The sequence below is a fragment of the Macrotis lagotis genome, chromosome X, assembly GCF_037893015.1.
Source record: "Macrotis lagotis isolate mMagLag1 chromosome X, bilby.v1.9.chrom.fasta, whole genome shotgun sequence".
NCBI lineage: Eukaryota > Metazoa > Chordata > Mammalia > Peramelemorphia > Peramelidae > Macrotis > Macrotis lagotis.
The window spans coordinates 257,159,950-257,178,895 of record NC_133666.1 but is presented as its reverse complement, the minus strand read 5'-3'; the positions used below and the strand labels follow the sequence as shown (position 1 = coordinate 257,178,895).

General features: G+C 32.4%; 1 protein-coding gene across 4 annotated transcripts in view; it reads left to right on the top strand.

The window, feature by feature from the left end:
* The window catches only part of RNF180 (ring finger protein 180), a 253,819-nt gene that overhangs the window by 63,660 nt on the left and 171,213 nt on the right, over positions 1-18,946 (top strand). For all 4 annotated transcript variants that reach the window (XM_074201759.1, XM_074201758.1, XM_074201761.1 and 1 more), the window contains one exon: positions 631-1,590. In XM_074201759.1, the coding sequence (XP_074057860.1) occupies positions 631-1,590 (960 nt within the window). The remainder of the gene's footprint in view (positions 1-630; positions 1,591-18,946) is intronic.

Sequence of the window (18,946 nt, the reverse complement as noted above, 5' to 3'; positions counted from 1 at the left end):
CATTAGTCTCCTTAGAAAAATAATTCAGTATTTATAATTGTTCTTCACCTTACATAATGTATTAGAACATTGCAAATGTTCTGTTACTTCCTACAGTAACTATGAATAATATTTAAGCCAGTTCATTTTACTACTAGTTTTTAAATTTGAATCTCTATTTTGTTCTACCTAATAAATGCAGTTAGTGGTACTTTAGCTGTATGTAAAAAACTAGGCAAAGATTTATTCCATTTCTTGTAAGAATTTTTCTCATTTAGTATGAAAGAAATATACCCAAACAGAATCTTTACTTTGAGACTTTACTTTCAAATTCAACTTTATAGATGAATTTCTTTTATCCCGGGTTTAGATACACACTGAATCTATATCCAGCTTTAATAGTATTTAAGAATAATATTCCGACAATTTTTAAAGTTCTGTTTCATTTACTAATTCAAGCTGCTTTTCAGAAATAGAAAGTTTGCTTTTACCATAGTAAAGTTTCACATAGCTGTTTTTCACTTAATCTCTCTCTCTCTCTCTCTCTCTCCCTCTCCCCCTGTCTCACACACGCACACACACACACACACACACACACACACACACACACACACACACAATTAACATATTTTTTATTTTCTGTTCCTGTAGGCACAGTGGACAATTGGAAATCTGAATTGCCCATTTTGGGGGGCCCGTTTGGGGGGCTCTAACTTCATCAGCAACCCAAAATGTTCCTGTGGCCAATTTGTACATCTTTGCGAGAGCAGGTCAGATTACCAGTCTATTTGTATAATCAGTCAAACAAGATCATCAGTAAAATTCTTGTTGCTTTATAGAGTTCAGTCAGGCCTTGACAAGGAGAATACGCTCAAAAGTACAAGTGTTGCCTGGGAGAACAAAAACCAAGGGCTTTTAAACATGGCCCAAAATAATAATGTTCCCGGAAGATTAACTGAAGCTCTTTGCCTGGAGGTACGCTCAACCAATTTTGATATGAAGAGTGAAAAACTGCACTTCAAAGCATCTAATCCAAAATACTGTCTTTTTGTTCCCCCGTCTGTAAATGAGAGATGCAGTATAAGAGCTTTTCATAGAAAATCACATAGTTTGGATCTGAACATCAGAGAGAAACTGGTTTTATTGCCTACTTTATGTGAAGCACATGATAAGATTCCTGCCTGTAACAGGCTAAATGAATCACAGCCTTTTGACCCTCATGGCTTGTATGTAGGTTGTAGTAAAAATAGTCATGCCTCTCCGGATTCATCCACTTTTGATGGAAATGGGCTACTGCAAAGATTTTCAGTGCCTTCCTGTAATACAATAAGACAAAGAGAAGAAGAATTTCAATGTGGTTTAGAGTCTTCCATTGTACATTCTCATCATAATACTATTGATGAACTGCCTTTCCGGATGGACTTCCCTGTTGCTGTCAGTGGTATGGATGAGCCTGATGGCCAGGAGGAAGGCATCTCATCTATTGGCTTCTTACAGTCTGCTGGTTTCTCCTTGGGGGCCATTAATCAAAGGCTTAACAAGAGAGAAAGAAACAAGTTAAAGAATCTGAGAAGGAAGCAACGAAGACATCAAAGATGGCTCCAGAAACAGGTAGGAAACCACACAACATTGTACTGAAGGTAGTTGTTGTTATTGGGGTAGAAGGAAGTATATCTTAAAATGTTCGGATTTTTTAAAAGGTTTTAAAATTTTATTAAATTATTGTCCAGCATTGTATTTAAATGTAATACTTTTTGAATACAAAGCACTATAGTTCAACTGACTTTTATAGCTTTATTTCTAGACATAAGTATTGGACGTAAGTGTTTTGAAAACTTCCTTATAACTAATATATACTAGTAATATTTTGGCAGCAATATTAGTCTTCACAAACTAAGCCTTTTGCAGATCCCCCTTAATTTATTCTATTGCAGGAGTTCTTAATTTTTGGGTCCATGAATCTTAAAAATATTTTTATAACAGTAAATATAATTTTCTCCATAATCCTAATGTATTTCATTGTTTGCATTTAAGACCATTATTCTGAGAAGGGGGTCCATAGGCATCACAAGATCACCAGCAGAGACCATTACATAAAAAAGTAAAGAAATACTAATTTTTATCAATTTGTAATATTTTTCATAACATTGAAGTTTTATTGAAAAATGGAAGCCATGTTGCTTATGACCTAAACATTGGTAATTTCTTTGTGAAAAATTCAGGACTGTTTCATTTGTGCAAATGCCATTTGTAGGTAAGCAGAAAAAAGGTATGTTAGATTTAAAATTAATTTGGCTTTCCTTTTTTTTAAAGAAATGTGTATTATTGTTGATAATAATTATATAAAACAGAATATTGATGCTTTGATTTAAATATGTGATTTAATGTAAGGGGTTATGGATATATTATTCAATAAATATTGTTTTTATAAACACTACATGGTTTACTTAGAAAAGAGATGACATTGAAAGCATTTTTGATTTCTCTGCAAATTTTCTTTAGATCATTTAGAAGTATCCTCAGATAAATCAGGCTTTCTTTAGAGGTCCTGAGTGTGAACAGAGCTAGGTTTACCATCCTTTACAGACAACATATTAGGGATTCATAGTTTGAGTAGTATTTGAATTAGACCAGTTTTATTGTATTTAAAAATGTAAAAAACATTCTTAGCTCATGAATTGCACATAACATAACAATAGATGACCAGAACCTTTCTTAGTTTACTGGGTGTACAAAAACAAGCCACAGCTTTCATACTGTAACTTTCCAACCTTTGCATTAAACTGTCCTATTTTTCTGTGACAATAGATCATAACTGTATTAATCAACATATACTGAATACAACTAATATCAGACTATGTGTTGCTTATAACTAAGGTGACCTTAGTAATTGATATGTAAAAAATTCAAGACTGTTTAATTTGTGCCTAGTGTAACTTGTATGTATACAGAAGAATGAAAAACATTATGTTAAATTTAAAATTGAATTAAACCAGAAAGAACTTTAAAGATAATCCATCTTTCAATCTGTGCCCCCAGGGGGCAGCTAGGTGGGGTAGTGGATAAAGCACAAGCCTTGGAGTCAGGAGTACCTGGGTTCAAATCAGATCTCAGACACTTAATAATTACCTAGCTGTGTGGCCTTGGGCAAGCCACTTAACTCCATTTGCCTTGCAAAAAAAAAAAAAAAAAACTAAATCTGTGCCCCAGATAAATGAAATACTTGACCCAACATTTATAGCTAATAAACTGGAACTGGAGTCTTCTGTCACCAAACTCAGTGTTCTTTTTTTTTAATCCACAAGGCTACTTTGGTTTTGTTCTAAAGAACTTACTTATGGGACAGTGATTTAAATTTAAATAGTAATAACTTGTATATAACTTGTATATAACTTACCAAGTGTTAGTCATTGTATTTAGTGATTTAAATATTTTACCTCATTTGATCCTCACCATACCCCTGAGAGATCGGTATTATTATTAAACCAATTTTACAGATGATGTAACTATGGCAAATAGAGGTTATGTAATGTGCCTAGGATCATATAACTAGTCAGTCTCTGAAGCTGCATTTGAACTCAGGTCTTCCTAACTCCAGAATGGCATTCTATTCCCTGAGCCACCTAATTTCCTTTATATTTGTATTGCTTCTGATCTACAAAATGCTACAGATAGATTCACTGAATTTATCACTTTAGTATCAAAGGAAGCTGAAAGGGATATTCAAAGCCATCTAATATAAATCTTTAATTTTACATATGAGAAAAACAGACCCAGAACATTTATGTGATTTGGCTATAGCTATATAGTAGTAATATTGTTCAGTTTTTTCCAACCGTGTCCAACACTTTGTGACACCATTGGGGGTTTTCTTGTCAGAGGTACTACTGCAATGGTTTTCCATTTTCTTCTCCAATTCATTTTTACAGATGAGGAAACTGAGGCAAGCAGGATTAAGTGACAGAGGTTCAATTTGAAGCAACATCCTCTGATTTCCATATAGCCAATGAGAACTATTTTTAGCTTACTGGTTGATAAAAGCAAGCACTAGTCTAGATTTAGTAGCACTAACATATTTTACAATTTACATTTATCTAATCTGTAAAATCAAACTATTTATTGGAATACTAACCTACCTCTGAGTAAAATATGATCTTGTAGTTTAGAAAAATACTGTTACCAATAACGATCAAGAGGTTGCCTTAAAATCTTTGGTTAGGAAATGGAAAATAGAAATTAATATGCTATTTATATTTTGTACAATAACATCTTATAAATGAATCATTTAATACTTATAAATTGTATTTCTAAAATACTTATCTGTTGGGGATTGGAATAGATGATCCCAAAATTCTTAACATACTGTAAATTTAATGTAATAATATTCCAGGGTAGAAGGCATGATCTACTACTATTGAATTTAGGAAAAATAATAATGAATGTGAATTTTTGAATTAAAAATTGCTTTATATTTGATTAAATTGTTATTCACTTCACAAAGCTACTAGTTCATGAATCAGTTCAATTATTAAAATAATTTAGTTTTTTTCCCCATTTGTTGAATTAAATAATGGATTGTTTAGATGGATGTGTTCAGTAAAAATGACCATTCCAATAGTCCTGTGTAGATACAGATAATCCCAGAAATATTATGTAGACAGATCTTTGACATGGAGTTCTATGAAATATGAGAAATTTAAAAGATTGTGACATCTTGTTTGAGACATAAAAATCATGAACTGCACTTTATTTGGAGCAGAGAAAAGGTGAAAGAATTTTGAAACTAATTGACCCAGATGCAGAAAAGAATGTTGGAAAAAAAAGTAAAATATCTTTGGAAAGCTGATATTTCAAGAATTTACTTCAAGTTTTGAATATTTAACTAAGTTTATTAATGGTAGCAAATTATTAATACTAATTCTATTTCTGTCACTGGATCTCACTGATGTGAATTATTGCTCCAGTACTATAGATTGCAGCTCCTTATGTTGTGTGATTCCTTTCCATGTTGTCCAATAAATTCTCCATGGGAGAATCTATACAGTCTGTGATGATAATGTGGGCATATATATGAGTAGTTATTAATATTATCTTAATGCCCTCTTAAGGAAAACAGTAATTAAAATAAGCACTAATTAATTGTCTACTATATGCAAACCACTGTACTTTTTACCTGTGTAAAAAGACAAAGAGTATAAAAAAAACATTCTTCTGTGGAAGGATATATTATAAACAGGAAAAAAATAAATTAAGTTGAGAAAAGAGAGGGAAAAGTACACTGACAAATATAAAGAACAGGAAGGCATTCCTTTAAGAGGTATTACTTTAACAGCTTTAAAGAAAGGTAAGTATTTTAAGAGACTGAGATGAGCAGTCTTATCAGCATAGGGAACAGTCATTGAGATAGTACCTATAAGAACAAATTCAGAGACTACCTAATAGTAGAGTTTTAATAGAATTTAAATGCATGAGGAGTAATGGGAAATAAATTCTGAAAGGCAGGCTAGAGATTTCATTCCAGTAGTATCATCCTTTCAAATATTTTGAAACATCCCTCAACATTTACAAAATAATGTTGCTTTCTCTCTATAAAAATTAGGTCCAATTTAGTTTTGTTTTCTGTTTTTTTACTGTCATTTCTGTTTCCTCATTTATTGCATTAGGAATTATAACTGTTTTGATTCTGCTGTTACTGATATAGATAAGAGTTGGTCATAGATATCTTGACAGATCTGAGATTTTATTTTTCATCTTTCCAGTTTCATCTTTAAATAATTTTGGAATAATTTGGCTTCATTGAGTCTTTTGTCAAGCTTTTATAGACTTTTTCCTCAATTAGTTTTTTTAATGCAAGATTGCTTACAATTGGTCATATTCCATTGAAAGATTTTATTAATGAGTTTACATTATTACTTTGACCTGACTTTTCTTAATCTTGTCTCTGTTATTCCAAATAATTTTCAGTACTTTTACCTTTCTTGCCCTTCCTTACCTTGAAGTAACTGAAAGAAATGGCAGTTTCAATACTCATTTTTTTAATCATTGAAAATAGGAGACTCAACATAAGTGAAAAGGATAGTAAGTGCTTTTATTTCCAAGAAAAAAAAAAAAAGAGAGAGAGAGAACACAATCTTTAAACTTGTGAATTTGACTTGGATTTGTGAGAAAATTATAGAACAGTTCAATTAAAAGATAAAAGATATCTGGTAAAGAAAGTCTTGATTGCAAAGATCTCAGATGGCTTCTTTAAAAAGGAGATCATGCTCTACTAAATTTTATTTTTTAGAAAGTTACTGTTTGTAGATAGATTAGGAGAATGCTGATGTTATAGTTTACCTAGATTTCAGCATAGCTTAGACTAATATCTGATACCATTCTTGTGGAAAACATGGATTAATGTAAACTACTTGGCTCTCAACCATTTTATTTTTTTGTCCATATTTGCTACTATCTATTTATTTTTTCACTTCATGTGAACATGTATATTATTAAGTTACAAAATTTCCTTCCACCCTTCCTTCCCATCTTCCTCTCCTCAGTGGTGAACACTCAGGTTAGTATTGTACATAAATATTTTTGATAAACGTGTTTGCAGATTAGTTATTTTCAGGTTGAAGAATTAGGATTAAGGGAATGAGATACTTAAAGAGATTATTTGTATAATGTTCATCAGATTCAGAAGGGTGGTTTGTATGTATGTATGTGTGTGTTTTGTTTTGTTTTTCTTCCTCTGGATGGGGATAACATTGTCCATGGCCAGTCTAATATGGTTATCCTAGCTCTCTGAACTACTGAAAGGAGTTGCTTCCATAAAGGTTGTTCACCTGACAGTGTTGTTATTGATGTGTATGTTGCTCTCTTGGTTCTTCTACTCCCTTCACTTAGCATCAGATCCCGTAAGTCATTCATTGCTTCTCTAGAGTCCAACCATTTATGATTTCTTATAAAACAATAGTATCCCATAGTATTCATGTACCATAACTTGTTTAGGATCCCCTCAATTTCCAGTTCTTTGCCACTACAAAAAGAACTGCTATGAATATTTTGGAACAAATAGGACTTTTCCCTTTTTTAAATAATTTCTTCTGGATACATACCTAGAATTGCAATTTCTGGGTCAAAGGGTATGAACATTTTTATTACTCTTTGGGCATAGTTCCATATTGCTCTCCATGGCAATCATTTATTAATGGCATTTGGAGGGAGGTTTCTAGTGCAATACCCCATGAATATTGATTTCCTCAGCTTTGTGCTGTTTGACTTTTTGTCAGTGTCTTGGATAGAGGTTTGGATGTCATACTCATCAAATTTGCAAAAGACAACAAGGGGAGAAGAAAAGCATATTAGATATAGAGTCAAGGTCCAAGAATATCTTGAAATATATAAAATTGGCTTGAATAAAAAGTGATATTCAGTAGGTATAAATATAAAACCCTACACTTAAGTTACAAAAAATTGAATTCTCAAATATAGGATGAAAAAGAAAATGTTGGCTACCAGTTTGTCTGAAAAGTTTTAGAGTGATTAATGAACTGAAAACTTAATGTGAATTTAACAAAGCTAATGAGAATCTTAGGTTTCATTAAGAGTGACATATCTTCCAAGAAGAGAGGTGAAAGTCCCTTTCATCAGTAATACTGTGTTCAGTTTAAGAAGGATGTTGATTAATTAATTGATTTCCTCCAAAGGAAAGCAACCAGATTTTCATGGACCCTGATCTCATGTCACATGTGGAGTTAGTTGAAGAAAGTGGATGTTTTAAGTGTGGAGAAGACTTGGGATGGGGGCCATAATTGTATTGAAATATTTAATGGACTGTTTTGTAGAAGGAGAGTTAGAGTTGTTCTTTATAGATCCAGAGGATCAAACCAGGAGCAATTAGTGAAAATGACCAAAAAGTAAATTTATTTTTGCTATCACAAAGTAATGGAACAGAAACCTTATTTAATTTAGGGCTGTATAAAATGAAATAAAATTCCTTGGGAGGCTGTAGATACCTCATTAAAGATCTTGAAAACAAGGGCGGCTAGATGGCATAGTGGATAAAGCACCAGCCTTGGAGTCAGGAGTACCTAGGTTCAAATCAGTCTCAGGCACTTAATAATTACCTAGCTGTGTGGCCTTGGGCAAGCCACTTAACCCCATTGCCTTGCAAAAATCTAAAAAAAAAGATCTTGAAAACAGAGGATTGGTATAGTACAGTAGGTGTTCATTTTGGATATGATCTGAGTTCCCTCCCAGCTCTACAATGCTGTTTCTATGATTATGCTGGGTACCATTTTAAGCAACAGTCTTCATAAGTGCTTAAATAAACCTAAACATTATGTATATTTATATTTTAATATGTACATATAGGTAGAACATTGTCTTATGATGTCTGTGTGTGCTCATTAGAGCTTAAAAACAACCATCACTTAAGTAACTGATAAAGAATATAGATAAAGACCCAACATCAGCTAGGAATGGGAACTGTAGGGATTGCAGCTTGTTTGCCTCAGAAACAGCAGCAAGGATGTGGATCGGGAAGTAGTTCAATTCTTAATACAGAATCATAGTAAAGCTATTGCACAGTTTATGAAAGGGCTTTTTTTTTAACTTTATATGCTATGCATATAGATATGGACTTGAATTAACTGGTGTAAGGATCTCCTTGGTGTGGAAGCCGATACAAGTGTGCTGTCTGTGCATCTCACAACATTAGTTACACAGAGCAGTATAGCAATTTCAAACAGACCTTCCTAACCCTGAGACCAGGAAAATGAGCTCAAGAACTGCTCCTGCCATGGACTTATTTCATAACCCTGGCAAAGAGACCTAACCATTTCAGTGCCAATTGACATTGATAAAAGGGGATTTTCTCTTTGGAGAGTTCCCTAATTTAAGGAAATCACAATTCCAGGCAGGAAAAAAAAGGAAAGAAGGAAGGATAAAAGGAAACAAAAATAACAATAACTTTGAGGAGAATATTTTTGAGTAGGATAATGACATAGTTTGATTGGAATCAGACTTCTGGAAGTATCACTTTGGTAGCTTTGTGAAAGATGAGATGAAAAAGGAGAGAAGAAGCAAGGGGACTTTTTAGGACTAATTAGTTAATGAGTGTCTGAACTAGAATAGAAGCTGGTTAAGTGGAAAGGAAGGGTATTGATGTGAATCATAGATACCTTGGTGGGGGAGGGGTGTCTCCTTACTTAGTTCTTTTCCTGCCTGAATTTGGACATTCCTCAAAGTCCTGTCTTACACTTTCTCCACTGCATGGATGCCTTCATCTGTCATTCCTCAGACCTTCTACCCTTTCCACCTTTAGCTCCCTTTCATTTATTGTCTTCCCCCAATTAAACAACAGACTCCTAGAGTCAGGATTGTGTTAAATGGGTTAAATAGTCAGGGTTGTGTTGGTATTCCCCCAGTGTTTAACACTTTGCTCAACATCAGGCTTCATAAATTCTTAGTCTGTCTCTCATCTGTTTATCCTTACAAGCTTTTTAACTTCCCTGGGCCCCAATTTCTAAAGTATAAAATGAGAGGGTAATTTTAAAAATTGTCCCCTAGGGTTCCTTCTGATTTGAAATCCCTGATCTTGTGATCCTTTTTATAAACTAAAATTCGTTGATTCCATAAATCTTCCTGTAGCTTAAGATTTACTTCACTAATCAATTTCAACATTTATGCTTTGGGAAAATGTAAAATATTTTTCAAAAAATATTATTCTGAACACCAGGGGGCACCAAATAATGAAAATTGTTGCTTTCTATCAAAGACCAGCAGACTTCTGAGAGGAAAGTGTGACAATGTATTTTTAGGCTCTTGATAGATCAAAATAGCAACAGTATTTGTGTCTAATGAGTAAGGGCTTTGAAAATCATAGTGGTGTTTAATGCTGTGTTTGTCTGCCAAGAATCTGTCAGGTTTTTTTTTTGCTTATGTCTGTTTCAGGAAATTTATTATATACTTGCTGGAAGGGGAAAAATATCCAACTTTAAGCAAATGGTTCAGATAAATTATTTTTAAGTGAATGTTTTATTTGGTGCTATTAATTTTGCATTTTATATTGAGAGGTATGATTTTCCTGAGACTAGAAATAGTCTCTACATTCTGAATTAATTCATGAACTGTCATGTTCAACATACTAGGTGATATTTCTAATGATATTGTCATAACGACCATTTATGCCTTTAACAGAAACTAGATTAGAACAAATTAGATTAGACTAGAACAACTCACAGTGAACCACACCTTCCTTAATTATCTGTCATAAGGGTGTTGAATGCCACATAAAAATTATTTCTTAATTACTTAAAGAAGTAGTTTTATGGTGCGTATATATGTATACATATACATTTCCTTTACAAAATTTTATTTTAAACTTGTTATTAACTTAAAAAGTTTTTAATATTAAACATCAATAAGTCAATTAAACTCTCTTTAATCAGTTACATTTAAAAGCAGAACTAATTTAGCAATAAAATGTCATCATTTTGTTATTCAGTTAAATTTCTATTAAGATTCTTTGCCATCTATTCCCTTTTGGATTTTTTATGTATGTTATTTTAAAATAAAATATATTTAATTATTAAAAATCTTGTTTTTCTCTTTCCATGGGGTAAGGAGGAAGATCCTTGTAACAATTATCCATAGTTTAAGCACATATATTTTCTTTAAGATCTTAATATTGCATACCTTTCTCTATCATAATTATATTATAGTACTGTATTATATCAGAGGAACAATATTTATTTTATCATTTTTATCATTTTCTAATTATCAAGCATTTAGGTTTTTTCCAGGTTTTGGAAGTCTCTTAAAACAATAACATCTTTTGATAACAAATCTGAGGTATATGTGTGTGTGTGTGTGTCTGTGTGTGTGTCTGTGTACATATATATATATATATATGTATATATATACATAAAAATGCATATATACACATAACAATGTGATTATGGACTTAGAAGGCATGGTTATTTAAATTTTACTAGGTATTGATAGATGGTTTTCCAGAAAGTTTTCTAGTTTGCAATTCCATCAATAATGAATGAATAGACATGATTCTTCACATTCTTGTCAGCCTTGAGTTTGTTGATTTTAATTATTTTCCAGGTAAAATAGTTGTGAGTCCATGCCCTAGATTATCAAGATGTAATTCACTGAGGTGTGTGATATGAGAAATAAGTCCTAATCCAATTCTTGCCTAATTGCCATTCCTTTTCTCCAAATATATTTAAGTGCACCAAACTATGAACACCAAAAGTAGTTGGTATTGTCATGGATGATGTTCATTTTGTAGATTCCATCTACAAAATAAATTTCCTAGATTTGACGAAATGTTCCTCATACTCCTGTTGGGGGTGGGGGTAATGGGATTTTTAATTGCTCAAGAGTTTGCCTTAATTTGTCACATAATCAATAGTCATTTTTAAAACATCTCTTACATTCAAGAGATACAAAGAGGAAAAAGAAAACAGCCTTGCCCTTAAAGAGATAATTTGAGGAAACAATTTGGATGCAAATAAATAAATATTACATATGTACATATATATAAAATTATTATAATTATAAATTATAATGCAATTCAACATATTTATATTTAATATATAACATATATAATACATGATATAATATAAAATATCATATATAATAATATATAACAATACAATATATCATATATAATATGCTAATGTAATATATAACAATTATATAGTGAATAATAATTATATAATAAAATCTAATATATTTAATATCATATAATTATAAGTTATAATTATAAATTATTTAAATTATCATTGTATAAATCTTATATAATGTTATATATGTTATATTATGTATAGCATAAAAATAAGTGTTTATATGTGCATGTGTATCAGGACAAGCTTTTTAGGATACTGGTATGTTATCTGTCATCTGTTGTGCATGTATACACACACACACATTTGTTTACCTTATTAGAATGCATATTCTTAAATGTAGGGCCTGTTTTGGTTTGTTTTATTTGTTGTTTTTGTTTTGTCTTTCTTTGTATCTCCAGTGCTAGCACAGTTTCTAGAATGTATTATTTGTTTAATAAATACCTGTTGACTGACTAAGCGACTGGCATTTGAGTTGAACCTCGATTGGAATTAGGCTCTTCAAGAAATAAGTGAAATAATGGTGTGCATTTCCTTCAACTTGTGTGAAAACCTTGGAATAGGAACCAGGATGTTAGTTATAAGAGAAAGCATAGTTAGCAATTTTGGATGGAAGTGTATGGTGGTAATAAAAAGTATGGAAAGAAAAATTTGAACTGTTTTGTAAAGTGCTTTAAATGTTTCCCAGCATTCTCTCAGTTGCAACTATAGGTTACAAATTATAGTTTACCAATTAAAGTGTCACCTAAATTCAATTCAGTTAAATTTCACAAACATTTATTAATAATCAAAGACAGAAACAAAGACTAAATGACAATGAAAGGTACATGGTAGGCATGAAAGGGCTGCCCCAAATTGCCATTTGTAAAATTGCACAGAAGTAATATAAAATACATTTAAAAAGAAATACTAGGGGTGGCTAGCTGGTGTAGTGGATAGAGAACAGGCCCTGGAGTCAGGAAGACCTGAGTTCAAATTCGGACTCAGACACTTAATAATTACCTAACTGTGTGGCCTTGGGCAAACCACTTAACCCCATTTGCCTTGCTAGAAACATTTTTAAAAAATGAAATACCCAAAAATATAAGCCAGTAACACTAATCTCGTGTTGAAAAAAAGCAAATAACCACTTAATATTCTGATACTGGTTTTCTTATTTCTTCTTTATCCAGTTGTAGTTTCATTTATTGTTTTCAACTTTTGTTCATGTTACTGTGATTTAATTTCATTTTTATTGCACCATTGCCTGAAATCACAGTATATAATAACTTTAGTTTTTTAAAAAAATGTGTTATGCTTTTCTGTGATCCATTTGTACTTGAAAAATGTATGATTTTTTCAATCCCATTTAGGTTCCTCCATATATCTCTCCTTATAGGTTTGTTTTTTAGTTTTCTCCATATATATATATATATATATATATATATATATATATATATATACATATATATATATATCTTAGACCCAACCTAATAAATACATATTATTTTTAAAAATATTTTGATAATGGAATATTGAAATCTCTATTGTTTATAGTTTTTTGTAATTCTAAATAAATTATTTTTAATAAATATTTAATTTTAAAATTACATTATAATTTAACAATGTGTATTTCTCTATTATTTTTTACTTTCATTATTTTGTAATGTTCCTACTATCTCGTTCAATGTTTTCTACTTTTAATTTTCTTTGTTATTATATATATACCAGTGCAACCATGTGTGCCTGATTTTCTACTCCCTCCCCCCCAACTACATGATGTATTTTGAGAAGTCATGCAGCATGGTGAAGTTCAGTAGTGTTAAATTCAAATAGAAGCAAGCCCTAAAACCTCATATTGACTTAGAAAACCAGAAATGAACATTATCTATATTATGTTGTATTTTCATTTTAAGATTTCATTGGAATTTTGCTGCTAGTTTGATACCTCTGGTATAATGGATTAGCGAATAAAGAGTCCATGTTTTTCTCACTTTTTTCTTCTAAAGGTATGTATTCTTTCAATTTTTTTTCACTAGAACTTTTATTCATTTTTCATTTCTTCATTTCTTTTAGATAGATAATCCTTTGGAAAATTCAGTTTTCACTGAGTCTGCTTGCAATTGTTATAGAGTTTACTTGTTTTCTCTTAGATTTAAAGTATTTTTTTTTATACTGTTAGGTGATTTCTTTGCTACAACTTGGGGTTTTGAAATAGAGCCAAATTCTGCCACATATTGGGATTTGGGGTAGAATGGGGGGAGGGGGTCAGTTCAACCCGACTTTGTCTTGGGTCCCTTAGGTTTCTGTGCTTATCTTCTCTGCATAGGGTTAGACCATCTTGGGGTGGCTAAGTGGCACAGTGGATAGAGCACCGGCCCCGGAGTCAGGAGGATTAGACACTCTTGGACTTTTGAAATTTGAAATTCCCTATCTTGTTGTTGTGTTGTTGTTGTTATTGTCATTCCTCCTTTGTTGTCAAAGAGAACCAAAGACACCATATGCATGATGTCTTGACTTACCTCTGAATTGGATTTAAGTGAGGCAGGGCTCTGCAAAGTCATCAGCTCTTCCCTCCTCCAGACAAATCCAGGGTTAAGAGTTTCAGGGTAGAATATTAGGAATCTCAGAGTCTTAGAGCCTAGGGTGTCATAGTCTGATTTGCTATATTAGTTGTTTACTGTAAATCCTTGAGGTTTCCATAATCTCTACCCTGGGACTTTCTGATTACCCAGGGGCTTCTTCCCTTTCATATTTAACTGTATGTATATTTTTTGTCATTGCTAGTGCTAGTCCTGAAATGAACTCTGAAAGTTGTTTAAATTTGTATTTCTCTTATTTCTACTGATTTGGAATACTTTTTATTTTTGCCAGGCAATGGGATTAAGTGACTTGCTCAAGGTCACACAGCTAGGTGTCTCAGGTCTCCCTGACTCCAGGGCTGGTGCTCTATGCACTGTGTTACCTAGCTGCCCTGATTTGTAGTACTCTTTAACTTGATAGAAGTCTTCACTTTTTTAAGAATATTTATTCTTTGTATATTTTGACCAATTTTCCATGGAAGAATGACTCTTGGTTTTTATATATTTGTGATATTTGCAATTTTCTGTTTATTTTGAATAACAAAACTATCAGTTTTTTGTTGCAAAGATTCCTCTTTTACTATGGAAAGTTTCCCTTTTCCTAGCTTCATTGCTCTTGTTCATGTAGAAAATTTACTATGGTTAGTTTCTCTTTCCTAACTTCATTGCTTTTGTTCATGCAGAAACTCTTCCATATCAGGTAGTTAAAATCATTTATCTTTTGTGATTTATTCTATCTATTGTTTATTTTAAAATCCCTACCTAACCATTGTTGCTTGAAGTTAGAACTTTAAATTATTAGCTTTGGGCTAGATTAGTAAAAATTTTATGTAATGGGAAGTTATATGAGAATATCTTGATTCTTGCCTATTAAATAGTGGGTTTGCTTCTTTCAGTTCTGTCTGCAACATCTGAAGCTTTCTGTGCCATATCTAATTTTAGTGCATTGCAGTTATCTAGTCTCAATGTGACAAATGCCTATATTACTATGACTAAGTCTGCCTCTGGAAGAAAAGAAGGCAATGTCCTAGGCACTGATAACAAAAAGCATTTTTGGCCAACAAAGAGATCTGGGAGTCCAAGAGCAGTAATTAATTAGCCAGAACTCATTGACTCTGCATCTTTGATATTCTGGGAAAGTATTCCTTCAGGTGCCTCTGCATATTAAGCCCTTTTTCAAGATCCGTTCTGTTTGTTTTGTTTTCTATTAAGATAATTTAATATCAATATTCAGAACTGAGGAATGAAAAATAATCCTTAAATACACAAATTATTTGTCATGATTATCTTCAAATTCAAGTTTAAAATTGCTAATCTGTTGGTAAATTAATCAATGACAATTTAACTATTCTATATCTGTTCATCAAGTAAAGCTTACTAGGCTCTGAGCTTTTTAACTAAACCATGATAACAGGAAGTGATATTTAAGGAAGTGAAAGTAAGATTTACCATAGTGATTTTCTATCAAACTTTAGTGATACTTGCATATTCTGTCAACTTTCTTTTCAGTAGTGAATTTAGAATAAGGCAGATGAGATATTTAAATATTTAAGAGGGCTTTATTGATGTCCCAGCAGTGGGGATCATAGCCTCCTTACGCCTTTACCATACCTTTATATCTTTCTATGAATATCAGTTTAAAATAGGTTTTTCATTCCATATCTTTGCCATGTAACAGACACTTCTCCTTATGGGCTCATATTTGTCTTTGATATCTCTTTTTTTATCACTTCTTAAATGGATAATATATTACTTACTCATATCAACTGTACTCACTTCCCCTTCAGTCACCTTAAATTCTGATTCTGAAGAAATTTTTATGATTTGTCATATGCAACCTTTTAGCATCACTTTTAGAGTACTTGTGTTAAAAAAAATCAGCTATTATGGCAGGGAGCAGCTTTGAATCATTGATAGAATCATATCTTGATCCCTTCCTGCTTTTCCAGACTACTTACACACTACTCCTTTCAATGATCCAGTCATACTAGATTACTTTTTCTACATACAGGATATTACTGTCTTTGTTCCCATTTTTGTGGGTATCCCACAAAATGCTCTCCTACCACTTCTGTCCTCCTATGAGGCAAAGTATCAAGGAGTACAGTCAGTACTGAAACAGATAGCTAAGGAAGCAGTATCTTGAGGAGATAACTAGGCCCCAGTGAGTACTAGAAAACCGAAGGAATGAAAAAGAAATAGAATCTCAGGAAAAACAGGGAGTCCCAAACCCAGCAGCTCTGCTTTAATTTTGGCCTCAGTTTCCATCTTCCAAAGGAATAACCCTTTTGAAGGGAGGCAGCCTGTGACAGACAGATCAAACCATCTTAATCACTACCTCCCTCATATCTTAGTTAATATAGTCCAGAGCCCTAAGTCCAAGAAAACATTGAATAACATGGTATGCCTTAACCCTTGCTTCAGCTCAGTTTTTGAGGATCTTATAAATGGATATATCCCTTTATAGGAAAGTAGCCCACTTCCTTCTTTGAATGTTCAAAGCACATACTAACTGAAGAGAAAACTATAATCAAGAGCTCTGGGAATAGCAGTACCCCTTCTGTATCACCAACCTCCAGGAAGTATTCTTTGTAGAGATATGACCCAGCATCTGCCCTACCAGGCACTGCAGCCCCCACTTCCTCAGCCATTATAGCTTTTGGAAACTCTGGAGAAAATATTCTTGCTACCAAATTCTTTAACATAGTCACATGTTTCAAAGTCAGACATAAATGATATTAAAGAAGATGTGAAAACAATTTGTTTTGCTTTTACAAGTTACTAAGAAGTAATGACTTCCCATTTGACTTGCTCCTGAAACTTACATATGTGTCTTCAAACTTTAGTCCTTTGAGATCAGGAATAGGCCCTAGCTTATTTATTTGTGTCCCCAGTGTTTAGGATAAAATTCTGTATATAATAAGCACTTAATAGATGCTTTTTTTCATATATTCATTCATATTGAAATCCCTAAATTCTATATCTATGGACCGTGCCCAGTGTTCCAAATTGTAGTACCTTCTCTTGAAAGGTGATTTGTATGTGATTTGTTTTTGTCTTATACACGATGTCCCAAAAGCCTTGGTAGAGTTTTAAATTAGTAAGGCTATTTAATCTATTAAAACTTAAAATTTCACTATGACTTATAACACTCCATATGAATATGCTCAGAAATGTATATGTTGCCTCTAACATTGGCTCCTTGAAGGAAGGAACTGCTTCTCTTATTTGCAGCCTTGGCACAATGCCATAATAAAAATGTATTTAATTATTGTTTATTTAAATGAAATCCAGATCTCAATAGAAAGAGTACAAAATTTGGAGTGAAAGATCTGGGTTCCAGTCCAAGTTTAGATGCTTATTAACCAGTGTGACATTGGATAAGTCACTGCTTTTAAACTTCAGTTTCCTCATCTGTTGAAAGAAGGTGCCAGATTATAGGACATCTGAGTTCACTTCAAGCTCTAAATTTATGATTCTATTTAATTTTTTTGTCCACTTGTACCTAAGATGTGATATTGATAGACCCACTTGTCACCAGTATAATCTGACTAAAATATATTTTTTTTACTGATTTTTTTAAACTTATAGAAAGATTTAATCTCTTTAGAGTAGTCTCCAAGATTTAATCTCTTTAGAGTAGTCTCTGATTTCATTGAAAAAAATCCTTGAATATACTAGACTTTGATGTAATCTATGCTATATATAATATACAAAGAAGAATATTTGGAGATCTTCACCATCTCTTGGTAATTATTCTTACATTTAGAATTTGCCAATAATCCCTCTTTGAAAACAACTTTTGGTGAACTGGTGCTTTTTATTTCTCCCTCACATTGACTTCCACTTACCTACTTCCTAACTTTTAATGTCTTGTTTTCCTAAATTAATTTTTGAGCTTTCTCTTCCATTTGGTCAGTTATATTCTTCAAAGTTCTGTCAAGAAGACTGGCAACCCAGAATTTAGTAGATCACTTTGGAGTAGAGTTATTGCTGGATCAGAAGGTTTAAAACTTTTTGAGCATAATTCCAAATTTGTTCTCCAGAAAGGTTAGATCAGTTCATAACTCTACCAGCAATGCATTAGTGTCTTGATTTCCCCATATCTCCAACATTTATTATTATTCTTTTCTTTCATAGCCTATCAGGTGTGAGTGAGTTGTTTTAATTTACATTTCTCTAATCAGTGGTTAGAGGGGCAGCTAGGTGGTAAAGTGGTAAAGTGGTTAGGGCCCTGGCTATGTAGTCAGGAGGGCCTGAGTTTAAATCTTAACTCAGATACTTGACACTTATCAACTGTGTGACCCCAGGCAAGTTATTTAATGCTCATTGTCACACACACACACCACACACACACACACACACACACAAAGTTAATTTTTTTCCTGTGACTATAGATAGCAAAAGTGTCTTCATGTGAAGAAATCTTCATCTAAAAAGTGCCTATTTACATCCTTTGACCATTTATTGAGGAATGACTTTTATTCTTATAAATTTGACACATTATCTATATATTTGAAAAATTAGGCCTGTATCATAGAAATTTTCTGTGAAAATTTTTTCCATCCAGTCTCCTGCTTTCCTTTGTGAAAATCCTTTTTAATTTGATGTAATCATAATCATTTCATATTTCATAATATTCTCTATCACTTATTTGTCAGAAATACTTTTCTTCTTCATAGATCTGACAGTAAACCATTCCATGAACTCCTAATTTGCTTGTGGTATCACTGTGTCTAAAACATGTATAGATTTTGACCTTATTTTGCTATACGGTGTGAA